General features: G+C 37.4%; 1 protein-coding gene across 2 annotated transcripts in view; it reads right to left on the reverse strand.

Moving 5' to 3' along the window:
• Positions 1-1,833: 1,833 nt before the first annotated feature.
• Positions 1,834-20,091, reverse strand: part of LOC120867851 (programmed cell death 6 interacting protein) — a 70,861-nt gene continuing 52,603 nt past the window's right edge. For both annotated transcript variants that reach the window (XM_040246287.1, XM_040246286.1), the window contains exons 12-18: positions 18,986-19,155; positions 14,577-14,825; positions 14,080-14,214; positions 12,866-12,960; positions 7,582-7,705; positions 6,225-6,433; positions 1,834-5,319 (exon numbers count right to left, since the gene is read on the reverse strand). In XM_040246287.1, coding sequence (XP_040102221.1) covers positions 5,145-5,319; positions 6,225-6,433; positions 7,582-7,705; positions 12,866-12,960; positions 14,080-14,214; positions 14,577-14,825; positions 18,986-19,155 — 1,157 coding nt within the window. In that variant the 3' untranslated portion in view covers positions 1,834-5,144. The remainder of the gene's footprint in view (positions 5,320-6,224; positions 6,434-7,581; positions 7,706-12,865; positions 12,961-14,079; positions 14,215-14,576; positions 14,826-18,985; positions 19,156-20,091) is intronic.

A 20,091-nucleotide genomic window follows, 5' to 3' on the forward strand; every position in this document is an offset into this window, starting at 1 on the left:
AGGTGAAGACACAGCATCACAGGTTACTGGGAGCAGAAGCCACTGGAGCCAAAATTTGGGAGGAAAACAAACTTGAGCACAAAACAGCTTTATTCGTCATCATCAAAAACCAGAAGCAACCAAGCTAACAATCCAAAGATCATAATGTAAGAATACTACTACATTAACACTAAGTCCAAACACTGTTTACAAACGTATATTTAAAAAAAAAAAAAAATCTTCCTGGGGATGGGAAGGAAGAAAATAGTAGTAGTGTTCCAAATTACTAGAAAAAGAAAACACAATCCAAGCAATGAAAGATTGGAAAAGGAAACAGAAAAAATACTCAACTCCAAACACACAAAATGTCAGAAGATCACATAACCATATTAATAACTTTAACCAAGTTGTAAATTAAACTTTCCTCTTGGACTGCCAAAAAAAAAAACATAACTAATACATCCAGAAAGAAAAAACCAGCGGTATTAATAGTAAACTATATTAAAAAGTGAAAATGGAAGATGGTCATTACATATGAATTACATGGCTTAAAAATGTGTAGAGACTAAAACAGTTATAAATACAGGAAAACTTAAAAAGAAACACAAAGGTAATAGACTTGACCTATTTACCTGCTTCACTTGTTGTCATTGATTAAAAAGGACATAAGCAACTTTTAAGCAAAAAGGAAGGCTTTCAGGAGCCACAGAGCTGACACAAGCCAGGGTCCCTTGTGGGCAGAGTGCTAAGGCAGACAACTCGGATGTGACCCAGATGGATAATTAACTACAAAAGCAAGATCAGTCAGTGGATGAGGACCCTCATTAGCAGGGGCCAGGCGCTCTCTGGGGCACTGGCTCCAGCCAAGTTCCTGTCTGTACTCAGGCCAAGCCCACCCGCCCTGCAGTCATTAACAGCCCCAGCGCAGAGCTGCTTGTCGTTCAGCTGCAGGTGAACCCCAGTTCCAGGGAGGGTCCGTTAGATCCCCACTGTCCTCCCACCCCACGCACCTAGGTTCCCAAGCCCCTCAGGGAGAACTTGGTAGTCTCCAACCTAGAAGCCAGGTAAGTGAAAACCAACCAACAAAGATTTTACACGTATTAGGGATTCAGCTTCTCAACTCATTCCTGGAGCTAGTCTGTTCAACTCCAACATACCTGAGACATACAAAATCAACACATCCTCGGATAAACTGCGTATTCTGAGCTACACAGTAAAACAGCTGCATCTGATCTTGAAACAGGGAAGAAGCAGGAAGAAAATAAGAAAATACAAATGTTTTCAAAGATGACCACATTTCACCATCCCCTTTTCCCTGACCAATTGACTGTGGTAATCTTGCCAAACAATTCCAAAAAGTAACCCCCAAAATGACACCTGAGGAAGAGACTGCGCCATGCTGCGCTGAGTTGCTCAGTGGTGTCTGACTCTTTGCAATCCCATGGACTGCAGCACGCCAGGTTCCTGTCCATGGGGATGCTCCAGGCAAGAATACTGGAGTGGGCTGCCATGCCCTCCTCCAGGGGATCTTCCCAACCCCAGGATCAAACCCACGTCTCCCACACTGCAGGAGGATTCTTTATCAGCTGAGCTACCAGGGAAGCCTGAAGAAGAGATTACTCATCTGAAAGATCTGGGTTCAATCATAAGGGACGTTTGAAAACCATGATCATCTACAAGGTTGACAGCTGTAAGAAAACACTTAAACACTGTCGTCTTTTTTATAAGTCTCATGCGGTTAGTTCAAGTGGGTTATTTTTTTAATTTCCCAACCCACTGTTCAATGAAGAAATTAAGAGAAATATAAAAGCTGAAGGATAAATATTTTAAATAAGAATTCATACTACAAGGAAGTAAAAATCTTTCAACTTTTATTTCTAGGATACATTTCATCTGGACCCTTTTCTTTACAATTTTCCCCCTAAGAGAAATGAATACAATAAAAAATATAATCCAACTACCAGCAATGTCTGTAACCAGAAAAGAATCTAAAATCTCTGGTGTGATAATATAGGATTTCTTTTAAAAAATATAAACTTCATACCAGAAATAAAGCCTGAATATTCTCTTTTTCTTTAAAAATATAATTTTTCCTTCTTTGCCTTTCCATTTAAATCTTATAACCAACCATTTAGTTCTAAAGTCTATTTTTAAACTTGTAATTAAAATGCAGTTTTTCTCCTACTTTGTATCCTGTTCTGTACTGTGAAGCAACTAATAGCTGCAAAAGTGTCACACACACAAAAAAAGAGATGGCAGTAGGTTGTAGCCAGATTCTTCTAAGACATACTGATCATTAAAAAAAAAAAAAAAGCTCCCCATTAACAAACTGAAACCTACTTAACGAAGTGCATTTTGCCATGTTTATGAAACTAGAAATTGTATACAATGCACTTTTGCAAACTGTAAAGCTCTAATGGAAAATATTTTTTAAATCTGACTAGAAAGGTTGCTGACTGACACAGAAAATCAGTGACTCTTTTTCTCTAACTACTTATATTTGGGGAGAGGAAGACTAGAAATTGCAAAGAAGTTGGATACACAGATCTCACAAAGATTGACTGGCTTGCAATGGCATATGACTATTATTCTTAAATGAGAATAAAGACAGAGGGGCACAGGAGTACACCATTATTTGACACCAGACTCAGAAATCAAGCCATCTGTCTCAAACTAAGAGTAAGAAATATTAGTTTTTTTCCCCACTTCAGACCAGCTTTTCAGATCATTACTTACAGTCCATTTTAAAATAGCATTCCAAAGCCCAATATAAAGAAATAAAACAGCAAGAGTGTGCTTTAGGAAATCAAATAGCCTAACTATAAACACAGGTACAACATACCTGAACCAGAGTGACACTCTCCTTCCTTTAAATAAAAAGCATTATCCATAACTTTGGAGGGTTATTTTCTGGAACACAGAAAGCAAAGGATAAAAATGTTTGGCAACAAAAATAATTCCAGTGAGGGCTTCCTTGTTTGTTAGGATGAAAAACAGACGAAAGAAAAACTTTCCACATGTCACCCTGATGGAACTAGACAGCTCCATGAAGACACATCGAGCAACGAAGGACTGTGAAAACCTGGACACAGGTGGCCCGAAGAAAGTATCTGCATCCTCTAAAGGAGGAGGGAACAGACAAGAGGGAATGGGCAGGGAGCTGGGGAGGCTGCCACAAGGGTTTATGGAGACGCCTTTCCTAAAGTTTCTGAACCATCTTCCTGTGGCTCTGAGAACAAGCCCAGCCCAGCACAGGAAATGAGCTAAACAGCTTTGTAACTTCTTTTGGCCCTCTGATGCACTTACTCTTTTCTAATAGTGCCTTCTTTCCCCAAGAGAATATTCAGGCCAATTTTGTTTTTTGTTTTTTTCTGTATTAGTGAGAATTATAAACTAGCAATTTGGGATACCACTAATCTGAGTATCTCCTGTTGGTGATGGTACCTTGAATAATAAGGAGGAGGAACTTAAGTGCCATTTACATAAGAGTCAAACAAGTCCATGTCATATTCTGATGATTCCATATTAATAGAAGTCAGCTATGATATGTAAGAAACTATTTTGCCAAGGTTTCAACTACTAAACTTTAAAGCAATTTCAGTATTGCATGTAAAAGTTATTTATACTGAAGTAACATGCCTTCATGTTTTCTACATACAACAACAAAGTAAGATTTTTTTAAAATATACATATATTTTAAACCAATTAGCTCCCTTTACAATCACACCTTCAGCCCCACATTTAAAAATATAAACCCAAACTGTCAAATGAAAACAACAATGGACCAACTGACAGCATCATTTAAATGAAACAATAATTCAAGAAAAGGTTAGCATTAAAACTTTAAAAATAAGCATAAACAGATTCACTGGAATGCTGCTCGGATGGCTGGTATGTTCAGACATGAGCCTCACATAGAACAGACCCCATTGGGATATCAGACAACCCCTTCCTTTCTCACTTTCTCATTCCACGATGCACGTCTGTGCATTCCACCAGGCAAGTCTCACTGAGGTTTGTACAGCACTGAGTTATCCGAACAGCACAGACTAGTATTAAATACACAGCCTATTCCAGAATTGGCATATGCTCCCAACAATTGTTTTGTGTGCTCCGTGAATTATAAAACAGTCCAATCTTTTAGGAGCATAAAAATGAAAGGGCTTATCATATCTATTCATACACATTGTGCATTAAATGTTACTAGGTTAAGACAATAAGGTGGAAAAAAGGACAGAAGGGTACAGTAAGTTTTCTTTAAACAATTCCATTACATTAGACAGTACTGTTAATGACATGTATTTATTTTAACCAGATTATGAAAAAAAGAAAAAATTTTTTACCAGAATTTGTATTGATTTCTTGGAGAAGTTAGTAATAAAACATTAAATATACATATTCACTTAAATATTTGAAGAATCTTTGGTAGCAATTGTTTCTTCCAAATTATAAGATTTTTCAAAATAAATGTCAAAATTAATTTACTAATCAGCATATGAAAGATAAATTATGGTTATTATTCTTTTGGTTTTCCTATAAGATATATTGAACCTGACTATTAACTTGCATTAATCATGCACTTAACACAGGATCTGTTTAACTTATGTACACATGAAATCAGAGACTAGTACCAGGAAGAAATTAGACAGCAATGAGAATCAATGACAAAACATAACAATAACAACTGTTCTTAAGGAATTTATTTTTAAATTAAAAGATTTACAATGTTTTGATTATGCAAAATAGCGTAAGGAAAATCAAACCAAATCAATAAACCAATAGAGAAAGATAACTTAGTTTTCTTGTATATCCGTACTTAAACCATCGTTGTAAGCATCTGATGTTCCAGTCACGTACTTAAGTGTAATAATTTCAAATGTTTCACAGGTGGGTTTAATCTCTCATTTTCAACTTTTATGAACTGTAATGTAATTTAATTCAAATTCTATTATACTTAGTGTTTACACTGCAACAGCAGCAAATCGCCCAAGTACAATCAAGTGTGGAACTGGGGCACAGCTTCTAGCCGCAGACAGAAATTATACACTGCATTCAGTACAGTAGAGGACGTTATAGTAACCAGAGCGTAGAGTTTAGTACACTTATTGCAGGGTTGGTATTTCTTTCCCTTTGAACTGAACCAGCTGAGCTTCTGAGCTGACATATTACTGCTGTGGATAGTAAGACTGCTGTGGGGGCTGAGGGAAGGGGTATGAAGGCTGCTGGGGTCCCGGGTACGGAGCCTGCCCAGGGCTCTGGTGATACACTGGTGGATACGGCATATTATACTGGCCATACGCATAAGGATTGTAGCCCATGGGCATGGGCATTTGGCAATACCTGATGGGAAGAAGAACAAAAAAAAGCTAGATTGGTAAATCAAATACTAGAAAATGAACCATACAGTAATTATTCTAAAATGTTTTTTTCAAAACCACATTTTCCTCTATTTCTCAGTCCATTAGAGAACAGTGGAGAGAGAAAAAAACAGCTGTTCCTAGGTACTTGCTAGAGAAGAGTTCTATCCTGTTATTAACTGAAATGAAAGAAAAAAGTATTTAATACTACCCAAGTAAAGACTCTTGAAGGAAATAAGATTAAATATTCAACCATCACCAAGAATAAAAACAGAGACTCTTCATTTTACTGTGGCAATCAAAGTCCATTTCTGTTTCACAAGATTCAATGTTTACTGTGATGCTCATAGATTTATACTGGTTTCACAGGCTTAACATTTGGAAGATACAATTTACTTACTAAGTCTGGCAGACATCTTAAAAGGAAGTTAAATGTCTGGATTTTTAAGATTACAAAAATAACAAAGACACCTGATCTTTAAGTATATGCCATAATTAGGCAGATTCCTGGTTCAAGAGTTGATAGGAATGTCAAGACATCAGAGTACAGGTATGTGAAGAAGGCCTTATCAGTCTTCCTACGTCCAGAAAAGGCACCTATCTGTTTATCACCTAAATAAAGATGACCAAGGAAGCACATTCTGAATTCCATACCAAAGGTATGTTTACTGTAAACCCAACATGTAAAAACTAAAAACAAATTAAATAAACCTGGGAAATGGCTATTCAATGCTCAAAGTGACTATAACTTACTGTATTTCTATGTGAGCTGACAATGTAGCCTATGTGACACCTCCATTCAGAGAATGGGTGACCTTGTTTTTAAAAGACTAACCAGAGTTAGAAACATTAGCCAATTCAGTGGGACATACAGAGTTTCAGTCTTACCCGGGATACCCTGGATAGGTGGGGTACGGGGGTCCCTGGGCCTGAGGCAGGGGAGCTGAACCAGGAGTCTGTGATGGAGCTGGTACAGTGGTCCCAGTGCCTGCCGGAGCTGGGGCTGGAGCTAGAGCTGCAGCCGGAGCTGAAGCAGGAGTTCGATTTGCTGGCAGCACAGGAGGTGGAGGCCGGGCTGGGGGCTGGGGCTTAGTAGGCTGTAAGAAAAAGTCGGCACTGACTACAACACATGTCAGCTTTCTGTCAAATTGCTATCAATTAAAATGAATGAGAGCGTACGAGAAACTCTAGAATCCAACCGAATGTATTTCTAATTCCCATTCTTAAATGTGGGCTCACCACTCCAGGAATGTACCGTAGTTGAAAAATAATTCTCCAATTTGTGGATATTCCATAGCACTGCTCTTTTCCTGATGCCCAATATTTAATCATTTACTGCTCCCATCTGTGGTCACACATTTGAGGGAGGAGGAAGGAACGGGTCAGATAGTGTTTTTCTCTCTTATCTCCTCCTGGCCCCATGATTTTTCATATTAAAATTTCAAACACCAGAAAACTTAAAAGAGTACTATCATAATAATCACATAATTACCAATTAAATTCATTAATTATTAACATTTGGCCAATTTTGCTTTACCTATAATTATATTCTTATATTTATCTCTACATATTTGCAGGACCATTTGAAAGTTAAGCTGCAAACTTAAGGACACTAACCTTAAAGATTTCAGTATACAAGTCCTAATATTCTCCTATATAATCACAATACCATTTCACCCTGAGAAAATTAATAGTTGCTCCAAAATTAATAATTATTCCCTAGTATTACTGAGTATCCACCCTACATTCAACTTTCCTTATTTTTCATAAAAACACCTATAAGAGTTTTAACCAAGATCCAATTGAGGTTCATGTACTACATTTGATTATTAGGAGTCTTTCCTCTCTTTTAATCTAGAAGCCCTCTCCATCTACCTTTTCTCTTTCTATAATATTCGCCTTTAGAAAACCAAGACAAGTGTCTCAAAGAATGTTCCTGTTGTAGGTTGTCCAAGTGTTTCCAACAGCATGATTTAATTTATGGTTTTATCACTGTCTTTGCTATAAACTGGAAGTTGGTTCCAAAGACTTCATTAAACTCAAGGTAAACATTTTTTAGCAAAAATTCAGAAGTGATCCATGAATAAAAAATGCATACTCTTCATACTGCAAAACATCAGAAGGCTGCTCACCTGATCAAAGTGGTGCCCACCAGAGCTCTAAAGTCTGTGTTACCCTTCACAGCTAGCAAAGTGTCACAAACACGTAAAACTTCAATCTTAAAAGGTAATGGTTGCTTACTGACCGGCATGGTTCTTGGTGCTGGAGTTGGTGGCGTCGGTGCGTGCCCCGCAGCTGGAGAGGACTGATACGTGGGTGTTGGGATTGAAGGAGCACTAGGTTCTCTGGCAATGCTTTGTTGCAAGTCCCTTATTAAAGACAGAAGCATTAGAAATTAACACAATTTTGAAAACCAGCACCTGTAAAATACCAGATATTTTTCTTTCTTTTCTCCATGTATGAAACACAGAAAATAAAATCAAAACAATGATAGTATTTTAAAATATACTATGTATTTCTGTTCTTGGCAAGAACTAATTGAAATCATCTTTCTTCCTACTACCGAATAAAATAAAGTTAGTTTTTATTCTATTTCTGAAGATAAGGGGAAAAGGTAAACTTTTCCAGAGCCCATAATTATAGCCAGAGTAAGGAACATGTTAAACTGAGCAAGCGGTCCTAAGAAACTGCCCTCTCTCTAGTAAGAGGTCAGCCCCTAGACGAGAAACTCCTAACATAAAAATCTAAAAATGATCAGAAAACTACAACTGTTTGCAGTCTCCTACCTAATATTTTAATCACTGTATATCAGTGTTTACAGAAAACAATGAAAATTTCTTGATGAAAATTTTCTGAAGATATCCAAAACATGGCACTGAGAAACCTTATGTTAAAAGATACCTCACATAGGTAATCTCATTAAAGACAGATGTTGAAAGCACCACTAAAATACAGTATCAAAATTTTTTTAAAAATTTAAAGACTCCTCTGACAGTAAATTGGAATCTATCCCCAAATCCCGATAAACAGAACCCTAAAGTAAAATACACTCTTATGAAATATTTGGTACTGATCTACTTCTCACTGTGCTGATTCACAAGCACGGAACAACACAACATGCCCTCAAGTGTCTGCAGCAGGCCCTGCCGTCCTGATGGAACGATTCCAGCTAGTGCCCCCACATCACACTTTCTCTCTCAGAAACAATCCCAGTTGAAAGATAAATTAGACACTCCATACATAAAGAAAACAAACACACATTCATCAAGAAATCACAAATACTTCTTAAATGTTTATAATCCATAATAAATGCTTACAATATAAACTACAAGCTTTTAGCCCATATTAAAATTTTAAAAGGTCAGATTCTGAAACATTTAGTATGTGTGTCTGTATATGTATCCCATATATAGTAAATATAATACATTTAATAGTTTAAGTATTTTACTCATCTATAATTATCTTAATAATTACCTAATTAGTTGAGTATATTTAATCATAAATACAATATCTAACATGAATATAGATATAAAACATCTTTCTTTCCTTTGAAAAACCAGACACGGTTGCAGTAAATAACACATTTATAGGACAAATGAGAGTTTCCTAGCCACTAGATGAATTTCCTAGTCACTATATAAAACAAAGCTAGTAAATCACAGATCCATCTTTATCTGTTTCATGAACTGAGCTTCTCTACTAGACTGAATTTGAACCAAGAGTTCAACATCCTTGGGGGCCAAGGATAGGAACACAATCTGAAAAATAAAATTACAGACTACTTGATGGTGACTATAAAAAAAATTCAGAATCTCCATAATTATTTAAATTTGGTATAATTTTACAAAACGTAAATATATTCACTTGATTCAAAAACTGACAGACCACTATCTACAAATTCTCATTCCACCATTCACTCCCACAAACACACAGACACTATACTATTCTTTTTTTTTTTTTTTTACTTTATTTTACTTTACAATACTGTATTGGTTTTGCCATACATTGACATGAATCTTGTGTACACCCGTGGTGGATTCATGTCAATGTATACTATTCTTTCTTATGAACCTGTCCAGAGCTTCCTGATCAGAAATAAACCAATCCAAATGTTCATTTTTATTTTCTCCCTTTTTACACAAAAAGCATATTTTACACTAGTCTGTAATCTTATTTTTTTAACATAAATTATTCATCTTAGAGATTTTTGTATATTGGTAAATAGAAAACATCCTTTAAAAAAAAGTTGGATTAAATAATGTATGGGTCTGCAATTCAGACCTTACCGTGTCCTACAAAAGGATTGCCCCACTGTGCACTCCCACAGCAGAATGAGATTTGCTCCCCAAAGTGTGCCGATAAAGCACGCTATCAAACTTCCAAATTTTTCACAGTCTGAAAAATGGCATTTCAGAGTAATTTTAACTCATATTTATATTGAATGAGGGGAGGTATTTTTTCATATGCTTAACAGTCACTTTTATTTCATCTGCAGAATTTCTGTTCACACCCTTTGCCAATTTTTCTATTGGGTTTTTTCCCCTCTTCATTAGTATCTCAGAGTTCTTTATAAATTTAGTAAATTTGCCTATTGTCCCGGGGAATAAGTTTCAAACACTTTCCGCCAGCTTATTACATTTTGACTCTGCTGATCATGTTATGATGAACTTACTCTTTTTTCTTTAATGGCTTCTGGATTTTATGTCAGAATTACAAAGACCTTTCCTATTTCAGCTTCAATAAAAATTTCTCTTTTTCTTTTCATTTCATTTTATACATTTCAAGTATGATCTGTTTGGAACTTATTCTGTTGTAAAAATAACTTTCGTTTCCTAAATGACTAGGCACTTGTTTCTTAACTTCTATGATTTAGGATTCTTTTTTCTTCAAACACTAAATTCACTTAAGGATTTAAATCTCTTCCTATCTTCTGTCTTTAGTCTAATCATGTGCCAGTACTGTGTTTTAATTAGAGACAATATTACATATATTAAAATCTGGTAAATTAGTTTCTATTACTGTTATTTTTATGCAGTTTTTCCTGGCTATTCTTGACTTTTTTCACCTTGAGCTTTAGAACAACTTGTCTACTTTTAAACAAAAATGTGTTTGTTTTTTTTTTAATCAAAATTATGTTGAATGGATAAATTTATTTAGAACGGACATCTTCATGAAGCTGTCTCATCCTATCTAAGGACATGATATGTCTTATAACTTGCTCAAATCCTCTCGTGTCCTTGAATAGTGTTTCAAAGCTTTCTTCATACAGGTCTCATATATGACAAATCTATTCTTATGTATTTTACTTTCTCGTGACTATTTAACTGAGGTCTTTCCCTCCACTGTACTTCCTATGTCTTTACTTGTATGAATGCTATTGATGGCTACAAATTATTTTCGCAATCACCAATTCTTTTATTATTTGCAGAGTCTGGCTGCTGATTCTTTTAGGTTTCCAAGACGTACAATCATAAAATCTGTAAATAGTGACAGTTGACAATTTTTGTATCTCTAATCGCCTTTTGCCCAATGGTGCTGGCTGGTACTGCCAATATAACACTGAATAACAGCACTGACAGGTGGCACTTGTCTTTAGGGGGAACGTGTATAGTTTCTCATGCTTTTTCCTCATCTGTGAAGACCATCTTTTTCTCCTTAGATGTAAGAATACTAAACCAATCACAGTATTCATGGAATAACCACCCACTCCTTGGTCATGCTCATGTTCCTTCATTAGTTAATATCCTGGAGAATACGAACGGCAAGCATTTTATTTAGAACTTTCACATCCATATTCATAAATAAAACTGGTCCGAAGACTGCTCTGTTTTACTCTTTTCAGATTTACTTACTACTAAAACTAATTTGGGTTTCTTTTTAACCTCTAAAACCATTTTTAAAAGATTTTAAATATTTGCTTTTTAAAGGTTTAGTAGAAAAGCTGATAACAAATGGCCCGGCTCTGTCTTGGGGCTGGAAGGAAGTAGCTCTTAAGTTCTCCCCATTCTTCTACAACAAACTGTTTTAAGCATGGACAAATGAGAATAATGGTGAGGTCATCTGAGGGGCTCAAGAAAGGCTCCTGAGTAGTAGTCTCTGGGTTCTTCATATTCATCACTAATGACCACCTGACTTTGAATATACCTGAAGGACAGGCTGGCCGGATATAAAATCTTTGTCTTATATTTGCTTTCCTTGAGTTTGAATAGCAATCATTCCATTCTCTTCTAGCATGCAGTGATGCCAGCCTAAGTTTTTTCACCTTTTTATAAACTGAGCTGATCTGTCTGCCTGACTGCCTTAATAGTATTCTGCCGTTTTCTTTTTTAAATAATATTTATTTGGCCAGACCATGTGCACGTGAGATCTCAGATCCCCAAGCAGGGATCAAGCCGATTCCCCCTGTGTGAGGAGCACAGAGCCTTGACCACTGGGCCACCAGGGAAGTTTGGTCATTATCTTTGAAGGCTAATAATGTATATGCCTTAATACAAATAAGTGTTAACAGTTCTTACTCGTTTTTCCTGACCAAATGACGTATACCCTTTCAACAGGACTTATTCTAAGAATATTCTTGAGTAGTATCTTTAAGTATTTGTTCTGTTCACTGTTGGGGATTTTTCTTCTTTGAAGGGAATTCAGTTTTACATATGTTAGATCTTCTTTGCCCACCTTCTCTACTTTTTTTTAATCCTGTTCCTTGCTCTGGTTTCATTTTCTTTGATTTCTTCTTTGCTACTCTTTGCTCCTGTGTTTTCTTCCCTGTCTTTTCTTGCTTTGGCTCCTTCTCATTTCATCTCACATCTGTGATGGTTCTGTCCTCTTCCAATTGTGTCCTGATTCCTGACACTTCGTATTTGATGACCTCTTGTTTTCCTACCATCTTCCTTGAGTACTGGCTTTGTTTGTGGTAATCCTTAGTGATTGTTTCCTAACCTTTTTTTTTAAATTCACAGTAAAATTTCACCTGTTCTGTGACAATGTTATTCTGGTGAATGTTTTTCATCTATTAGTTTTGTTAAATTTTGCTCTCTTTCTCATCTTAATGGGTATCAATGCTGAGTCGGCCCTCCATTACTCCACACAGAGTGAGTCCTATGTTGCTTGCCCAGTAGGCCCTATAGAAAGTGCTTTTGCTGACATTTTCTGAGTAAATCCCCTCTCCCTCATGCTGTGCCTGCAGCTCCATTCAAGGACCCCATCTGCCTCTTCAAGGGAAACTGCTCGTGTTTACTGGCATTCGCTGAGATCGTCACATGAGCTGTGCTGCCATCACTTCTGTGACATCACTATTCTCCCTTCATCTAGAGTTTGTGCTCCTTTACATCCTGTTGTTCTTGAATCATGCAGCCGGTTGCTTGTTGCTTTGTAAACCACCACAGAGGAAATGAAGGAAATTGCTAACTCACACTGCCAACCCACCACAAGAGTATCCACATGTGATTTTTCTAAAAGAGGTAGCAAGACTATGATTTTTTTTTTAAGAAAAATACTTCAAAAGTACAATTTGATACAGAAAATAAACTTACTTTAAGAGTTCATCCCTTTCTGTCTTCCGTGCAAACACTATATCACTGCATTTGTTCTGGAACCTGACAAGTATTTCAGTCAGCTCATTGTAAAACTACAAGCAAAGAACAAACATAAGTGATAAACCAGAACAATTTATAATCTAAAAGGAACACAATTTAAAGCTCATTTGTCAATAACAGTTAAAGAACTAAAACCCTCTGCATGAGAGACAGTCATACCACTTAAGTCCAGTACCTTATTGTTAAATATGACCTAAAATATTTTGAAAAAAATAAATAAAATAATTGTTAGAAAGTGCTGTCACCAAAAATTCAGTGACAAGTTTCATGATCGTGAACAAGTTCCCAATTCCTAGAAAAAAAATCTACTACTTAATAAAAACAACCTATTTAGTGGAAATATTAGATTTGCACGTTCACTTCAGAAACGCAGGCATCATTTCAGAAACTTTTCAAAGGATTTCCAAAAGCACTCTGGAGAGTTTTCTCAGCTTACCTATTTCAACAAAGCATTTTAAATCAAATTAAAACGCCATTTTACTATCCTCTCTCTTTGGAAGGTTTTGGCAGTATTTCTATGCTCTCTTTAGAGGGTTTTACACTATACCTACTGTATTAAAATTGAGATAACTTTATTCAGTCATCATTGTGGAGTTAAAGTACCAAAAGGAATTACGTACTTGAAAAACTTAAAAAATCACTTGCTCCCCAAAATTGGTCAAACCAAATATAAGCATTTCCCCAAAAATATTTAAAGGAAAGGCTAGAAAATACTGAAACATACTCAGTAAGCACTCTAAGACACAAGCATATCACAAATCTATCATCACCTAAACCATCAGCAGAGACTGTGAAAGTCACACCAACCCCCTTCCCCATCACGTATCGGCTCTGACTACTCCTATTCCCTCATAACTCACTCAGGTTGGCCGACTTTCTATCATGGAACAAAGTATTGCTGATTTTTGCTAAATCCTGCTACCTGAAATGAATGTCTATGCATACTCATTCTGCAAAGTTCCCATGAAATCCACTGCCTTCATTAAGCTTTCTCCCACTTATAACAAAGCTCTCGGGGGCCAAAGTCATGAAAGCAAAAGAATTCAAGATGAAGAATGATTTGGTCCAATTGGAAATACCAATTAACTTCTCAAACTATATCCTCATGTCCACACTGGTCAGTTAGCTCTTATTTTTTGTGTGCTTCATACCTTTGTGCCCTCCTTCAAATTAGCCACAAGTTCAACAAAGTTGTCATACGCAGCAGCTAAATTCTTCAAGACTTCTTCTCTTAAATTGGCTTCATTGTTAGATTGTTTCATTTTTGAAAATTCCTGGTGTGAGACCTTATGAAAAGAAAGATTTATGCAGTTATATACATTTATGAAATTAATATCGCTCATGACATTTTTATTGATACTTTTCCAACTATGAAAATCACCTATGATTACATTGAGTTATTATTAGATATTTACCTAATATATTCCCTTTGGAGTAGAAAAGTACTTTATAGCTTTCCATTAGTAAAATTACCCCAAATTCAGCAGGCATGAAAATATAACCAACAGTTTACAGGTTTCTATTAATATGGAATACTTGCCAAAAACACAATCCTCAATTGATTTAGTCCAGATTATCCCTCCTGTATACAGATTATCCCTTCTGTAATTTTTTAAATAAAAATCTTACTGAAGTACATAAACTTTACCTGAATATTTTTAAGAAGTCCTTCCTGTTTCTTTAGAGATTCCTGGACTTTAGTTGTGAGACCCCCATAGATTCGATCCAGTTCAGTAACAGAAATAGCTTCTTCATTTATCACACCATCTTGAGCCAGAGCAGTCAGAAACTTGCTCGTCATGTCAAAAGTCACTGATTTCAGGTCGTTCTCCAGCCCCTCTCTTTCCTTCTTTACTTCATCAAGATTTGTCAATAAGGATTTTAAGACATTCACCACCTATACAATTCAAAAAACCAGAAGCCAATTATCAGAAGGGAATTACACTAAGGTTCACCAGGGTCAGGGAGAGATGATTTCTCAGAGAGCCAAGTATAATTCAGACATCAGGTTTACTTACATACAGACACTGCTGTACCTTTCGTGGTTCAGCCTGCAATGGCAGCAGCAATAATGAAAACAGATTTACTGAGCATTTATCATGCACCAGGCATGATCCTAAACACGTCACAGATTTAATTAATGTACTCCTTACAATATCCCGTAGAGTATGTATTTATTACCTCTATTCCACAGATGGAGAAACTGAGTCTCAGAAAAATTAAGTCACCGGCCTGAGGTTACACAGTTACTAAAGGAGCAGAGGTGAAACCTGAGACCTAAGTCTGCCTGACTCCAAACCACTCTCTAACCACGTTTATACTTTACTGTGTCCTCACGATGATGTAGAGGAAGATGTGTTTTGTCAAGAGATACCCTATTTTGCCAACATAGTGAGATTGAGAGAGGGAAACATGGAGATAAAAATAGAGATAACGAGACATGGAGACAGCACTCGAGAGGGGGAGAGAAAGAGAGAGACAGAAAGCTCTAAGTCATACACTGATTTTAAACCCTGGGAGAGAAAGAAGGGGTAGGTCCTATCTCTCTTCACATCATGAGTTCTGCCTCTCATTCAGTCCAGGCGGTCTCTGCCTAACAGCCACGATTCATAAATGCCTAACACCCCTATGTGGTAATAGTGTTTCAGGGTTCAAGTGCCTGCCCTCTAAGACCCTTGTGAGCTGCTCCCTTTCACTCACAGCTCTTCACACTTCACCTGGGCAACCCCAAGCCCCCATTCTGCTTGACCAAGAATGCTCAGAGCAAGAAAGTGGGGACAGTCCAAGAACCCCATCTCCACCCCTGACTCGCTTCTTACCAGCAGCAATTTCAGCTCCAAAGAGCTCCTCACCTACTGCCCGTGCCTAAGAAGCTGTCCTGCTCTGCAGTCCATGGCCTTAGTCATCAGCTCCTTGACAAGAGGGTCCAGAGCGACCGTCCCATGTGAAAACCAAAACCTGAGGAAAAGCCTCAAGTTTCTTCTGCATTTCAGCCTCTGGTAACCACCGTTTATCTCCTAGGTGTCCTCTCTTAAATGCAGAGTCTCTTAACATATTCTAACGTGACTCCCAGAGGTCTAAGAAGCATCAAACCACACTCTAAAAGGAAGAAGAGGGCAAAGAATCACAGCTGGATGGGCACAGCAAAGTCTATTAAAGGGGCCTAGTAGAATCTGACGTTAGACAAGCAGGTCAAAGTCTTGCTTGCAAATAACTTCCAGGACATATTATTAAATGAAAAAAGGTACAAAAGCATATACACTGTATGTCGCGTTTTCAATGAGAAGGGAAATCAGAATATAAAGCTATACACACACATAATATATTATGTCTGTCTGTGTGCATATGTATTTCTCACAAATACAAAAGCACTAAACACAGGCCAGACCCTAATGGAGACTGTTACATATACAGAGCAGATGGGAATAAGGTGGAAAGAACAGGGCTGAGAGCTCTCTACAGGAACCTCTGAACCATGAACACTCTTCCACCCATCCAAAACACAAAATTCAATCAAAACTGCAAGCCAGAAATGAAGGAATCTAGCTGTCCAGCGAAGTGAAACATGATGACATAGAAAAAAATATTTCAACTCTTTGATTATACTCCCTTAGTGAGTATCATGGGCTTTGTTACTGTATAACCAAGGACAGTTTACCTGGAAAATTCATCTGCAAAACAAGAATAATAATAGTACCTATATGTCAGGACAGTTGTAAAGACTGAAGTCAGTCCATATCAGTGCTTAATGTAATTTCTAACACAGGCTAAGTGCTCCATAAGTAGGAGCCATTATTATTAACTGTTGGTTATGTCTCATGGTTTAATTCTCTACTTTGCATGCACTGTGGACTAAAAAGGCTTAAGCATATAAGCACTCAGACAAGAACAGAGGAAAAATGAGGAACAGACCAAGAATTAAAGTATCCTTTATTCTGCTGAATTATAAGGATTTCTATAATCATGTAACACAGTTTGTGTTGAGGGATACAGTAGCATATATATTCGAAAAGGTTTTAATAGCTTTACCTCTTGATAAATTTAAATTGATAATGGAATCTCAACCTTGACTTTAACCCTATGTGAAGGTTGCTTGGCCATTAGGAAAGTAAGAAATGTCATTTTCTTCTATACGTATGTTATGCCTAACAGAAGTTCAAAAATTTTATAGAAGTCAAGTGAAATAAAGCTAGGGGAGAAATAGGAATATGCAGAATTAATTTTTTAAAAAATAGTCTAGTAAACAAAGCTGAAAGTCAGGACTATCTTGAAACAGACTGTATTATATAGTATAGAAACTAACATCCTCTCAGTACCTAAAAACAGCTGCCCAAACAGAACAAAGATAAATAACTAGATGGTTGGCCTCTTCAGAAAGAAAGAAAAAACAGGCCTAACCATTATGCTTTGAACTCTTAATAAAACAGGTACTTTGTATCACATTAATAATCAGCAATTCAAATGGCTGGGTGTTTCTCATAAGAACTCTGGCTAATGTGTCATCACTATGGTGACAACTATCTGAAGGAGCTTTAATAAATAAATGATGCTTGCCTTTTCTGATAAAGACACATGATGAATGAATATATACAGCACTGAAAATTGTTGCTTACCTCCATGCAGGAAATCTAGTTTCAATAAAATAACTTCATATTGATTGTCAAACTTTTCTTCCCCTATGTAATACTGTTCTGGATTAACAGAGCAGCTATTACAAATTAAAAAAAATTTTTTTTTTCCTTTTCTATAGAAAGCAGAATCAAAGAATGAAAGCAATTTAAGTTCTGAGTTGTGTATGTGCCACTAAAAAGAAAAAAGGGGGGACATTAAAGAGAGTTCTAATAAAACGAAAAGAAGCCAGAACATGCTGCTGTTCTATGGGTGTGCAGTCTCTGCTTTACAAATTTAATAGTTCAACCACCTTCCTTTTCTCCTTGACATCCTCAAAGCATCTGACTTCACAGTGGTCGTTCTCTCTGGCCCCCAACCAGAGATCCAGGGTCTGGGCATATCCCCCGACGCCGTCTTCCCTTCACTTCAGGGGCCGGTTTCCACTCAACCTCTGGTAGCTGCTCTGCATACACTCACTCAGTATTCTCGGATCCTTCTCCTGTTCTCCTTCCTGCCTGTCCACTGTTCTCATAATGTGCCAATGTCCTAAGAAGCCTCCTAGGCAAGGGGCTCCAAATGCTGGAACGTTGAGAAATGCGTCACCTAAAGCCCCCACACTTCTCAGTTTCTACCTGTATCCTGGGTATCTCTGTGTATGTCTCCCCTCCTACGCCTGCTTGTGAATGGGGAGTGAGGGCTGGCCATCGTGTGTACCGAGCACAGTGCCTTACACAGAGATGCCTGTCCATTAACTCTTGGCTGAATGAATACATGAAATGCTTCTGAGCAAAGACAGATGAGAAATGACAATGATAACTTGTGAGAACTACCGTCACAGGAAATTCACCTTTTTCAAGAAGCTTTCAGCAGTATCTCTTGCCCTTTGGCTTACTTTCCTGTGTGCTTCAGGGCCCCTATCTCACCTCACAGTGATCAGTCACACCCATCCCCTTAGGGTCTCAGCCAATCACGCTCCCATGAGCCTGTAACCAGTAGAAATACCATGCCAATGTGATCCACTTATTAACATGCACACCTTGACAACCCTCCCTTCAGAGGTAGTCCCAGGGAAATATGGTCGAAGGTGGCATATAGAAAGATGCAAGAAACAAAGAATGTGGTCAGAGGAGTATCTGGCCAATCCAGTCCTTCCCCCTCAAAGAAGTGCCTTTACTTCCAAGTTGCTCCCTTTTATCAAATTTGAATTAAACACTGTGAATATATACAGTACTGAGCTCACAGAGGAAACATTCAATAAATGGATAGTAATATAACGTTTACACAGTGTATATATATATCATGTCGCTCTAAACACAATCACCTCAGTGTACGTCATTTTTTTAAAAAAGGTCAGTAAGAAAAAAACTGGGCAATTCACCGTGTGTAATGGCCTGAACATAGCTGTCAGAAGCGGCCGGCCACCAACATCAAAGCGCACATCCTCACCTCACTGCCCTGCATCGTCTTCGCCGGGTTAGCAGAAGGGATGGCGGCATTCAGCTCTGGCTCTGGCTTACACAGAAGCGCAATGGTGTCTCGGTGAGCCTGGTAACGCTCCTTCACCTGTCCATCTGCTTGCACGGCTTTATCCAAAACGGTTCTGAAGTTGTTTCCCTCTGTAGAAGAAAACAATGTTACCAGAGCACAGTAATGATTTTAACAGTGAAGTACATAAGCTGGTTGTACTTTCAATTTTGTTCTCCAATTTTACCTGTCTCCCTGCCAGCCCCAAAGCACCAGATGACAGAAACTGAGCTCCTGTCAGTCTTTGCATCTTTAGTGTTTTATAACCTGAAAACACCTTTGTGGTTACAGTCCACTAAATAAAAGCCAATTGACATTAACCTTTTTCTACAACTCATGAATATAGAAAGATAACATTCACTCCAAAAACTGTTACAACTTATTTCAAAAATGTTCCTGTCTCAAAGGATCACTCTTTAAATTTGACTTATAAGAAAAGCAGATACATTTTTAGAAAATTCATAATAGTATTAAATACTTTTTACAGAGAAATAAAGCAAGTCTAGATATCGTTTATCTGAACAAGCACAAAATCTTTATAATCAAAGTCTTAAAAATAATAATTTGGCCTCAGGTTAATTTAAAACTCATCTTTTACTACCTGGTAGTATCACTACAATGGAGAAGGCAATGGCACCCCACTCCAGTACTCTTGTCTGGAAAATCCCATGGATGGAGGACCTTGATAGGCTGTAGTCCATTGGGTCGCTAAGAGTCAGACACAACTGAGTGACTTCACTTTCACTTTTCACTTTCATGCACTGGAGAAGGAAATGGCAACCCACTCCGGTATTCTTGCCTAGAGAATCCCAGGGATGGGGGAGCCTGGTGGGCTGCCGTCTATGGGGTCGCACAGGGTCGGACACAACTGAAGCGACTTAGCAGCAGCAGCAGCAGTATCACTACTAAATGAAATGAAATCATACCATATATTTATATAATATCTCATTTATCTTTTTTTATAATATGCAGAAAGCTTGGAACAGGAAGTAAGAGTTACAGGATCATTTTAATATTTTCACTTTCTT

This window comes from Oryx dammah, unplaced genomic scaffold (assembly GCF_014754425.2).
Source record: "Oryx dammah isolate SB20612 unplaced genomic scaffold, SCBI_Odam_1.1 HiC_scaffold_9, whole genome shotgun sequence".
Lineage (NCBI taxonomy): Eukaryota > Metazoa > Chordata > Mammalia > Artiodactyla > Bovidae > Oryx > Oryx dammah.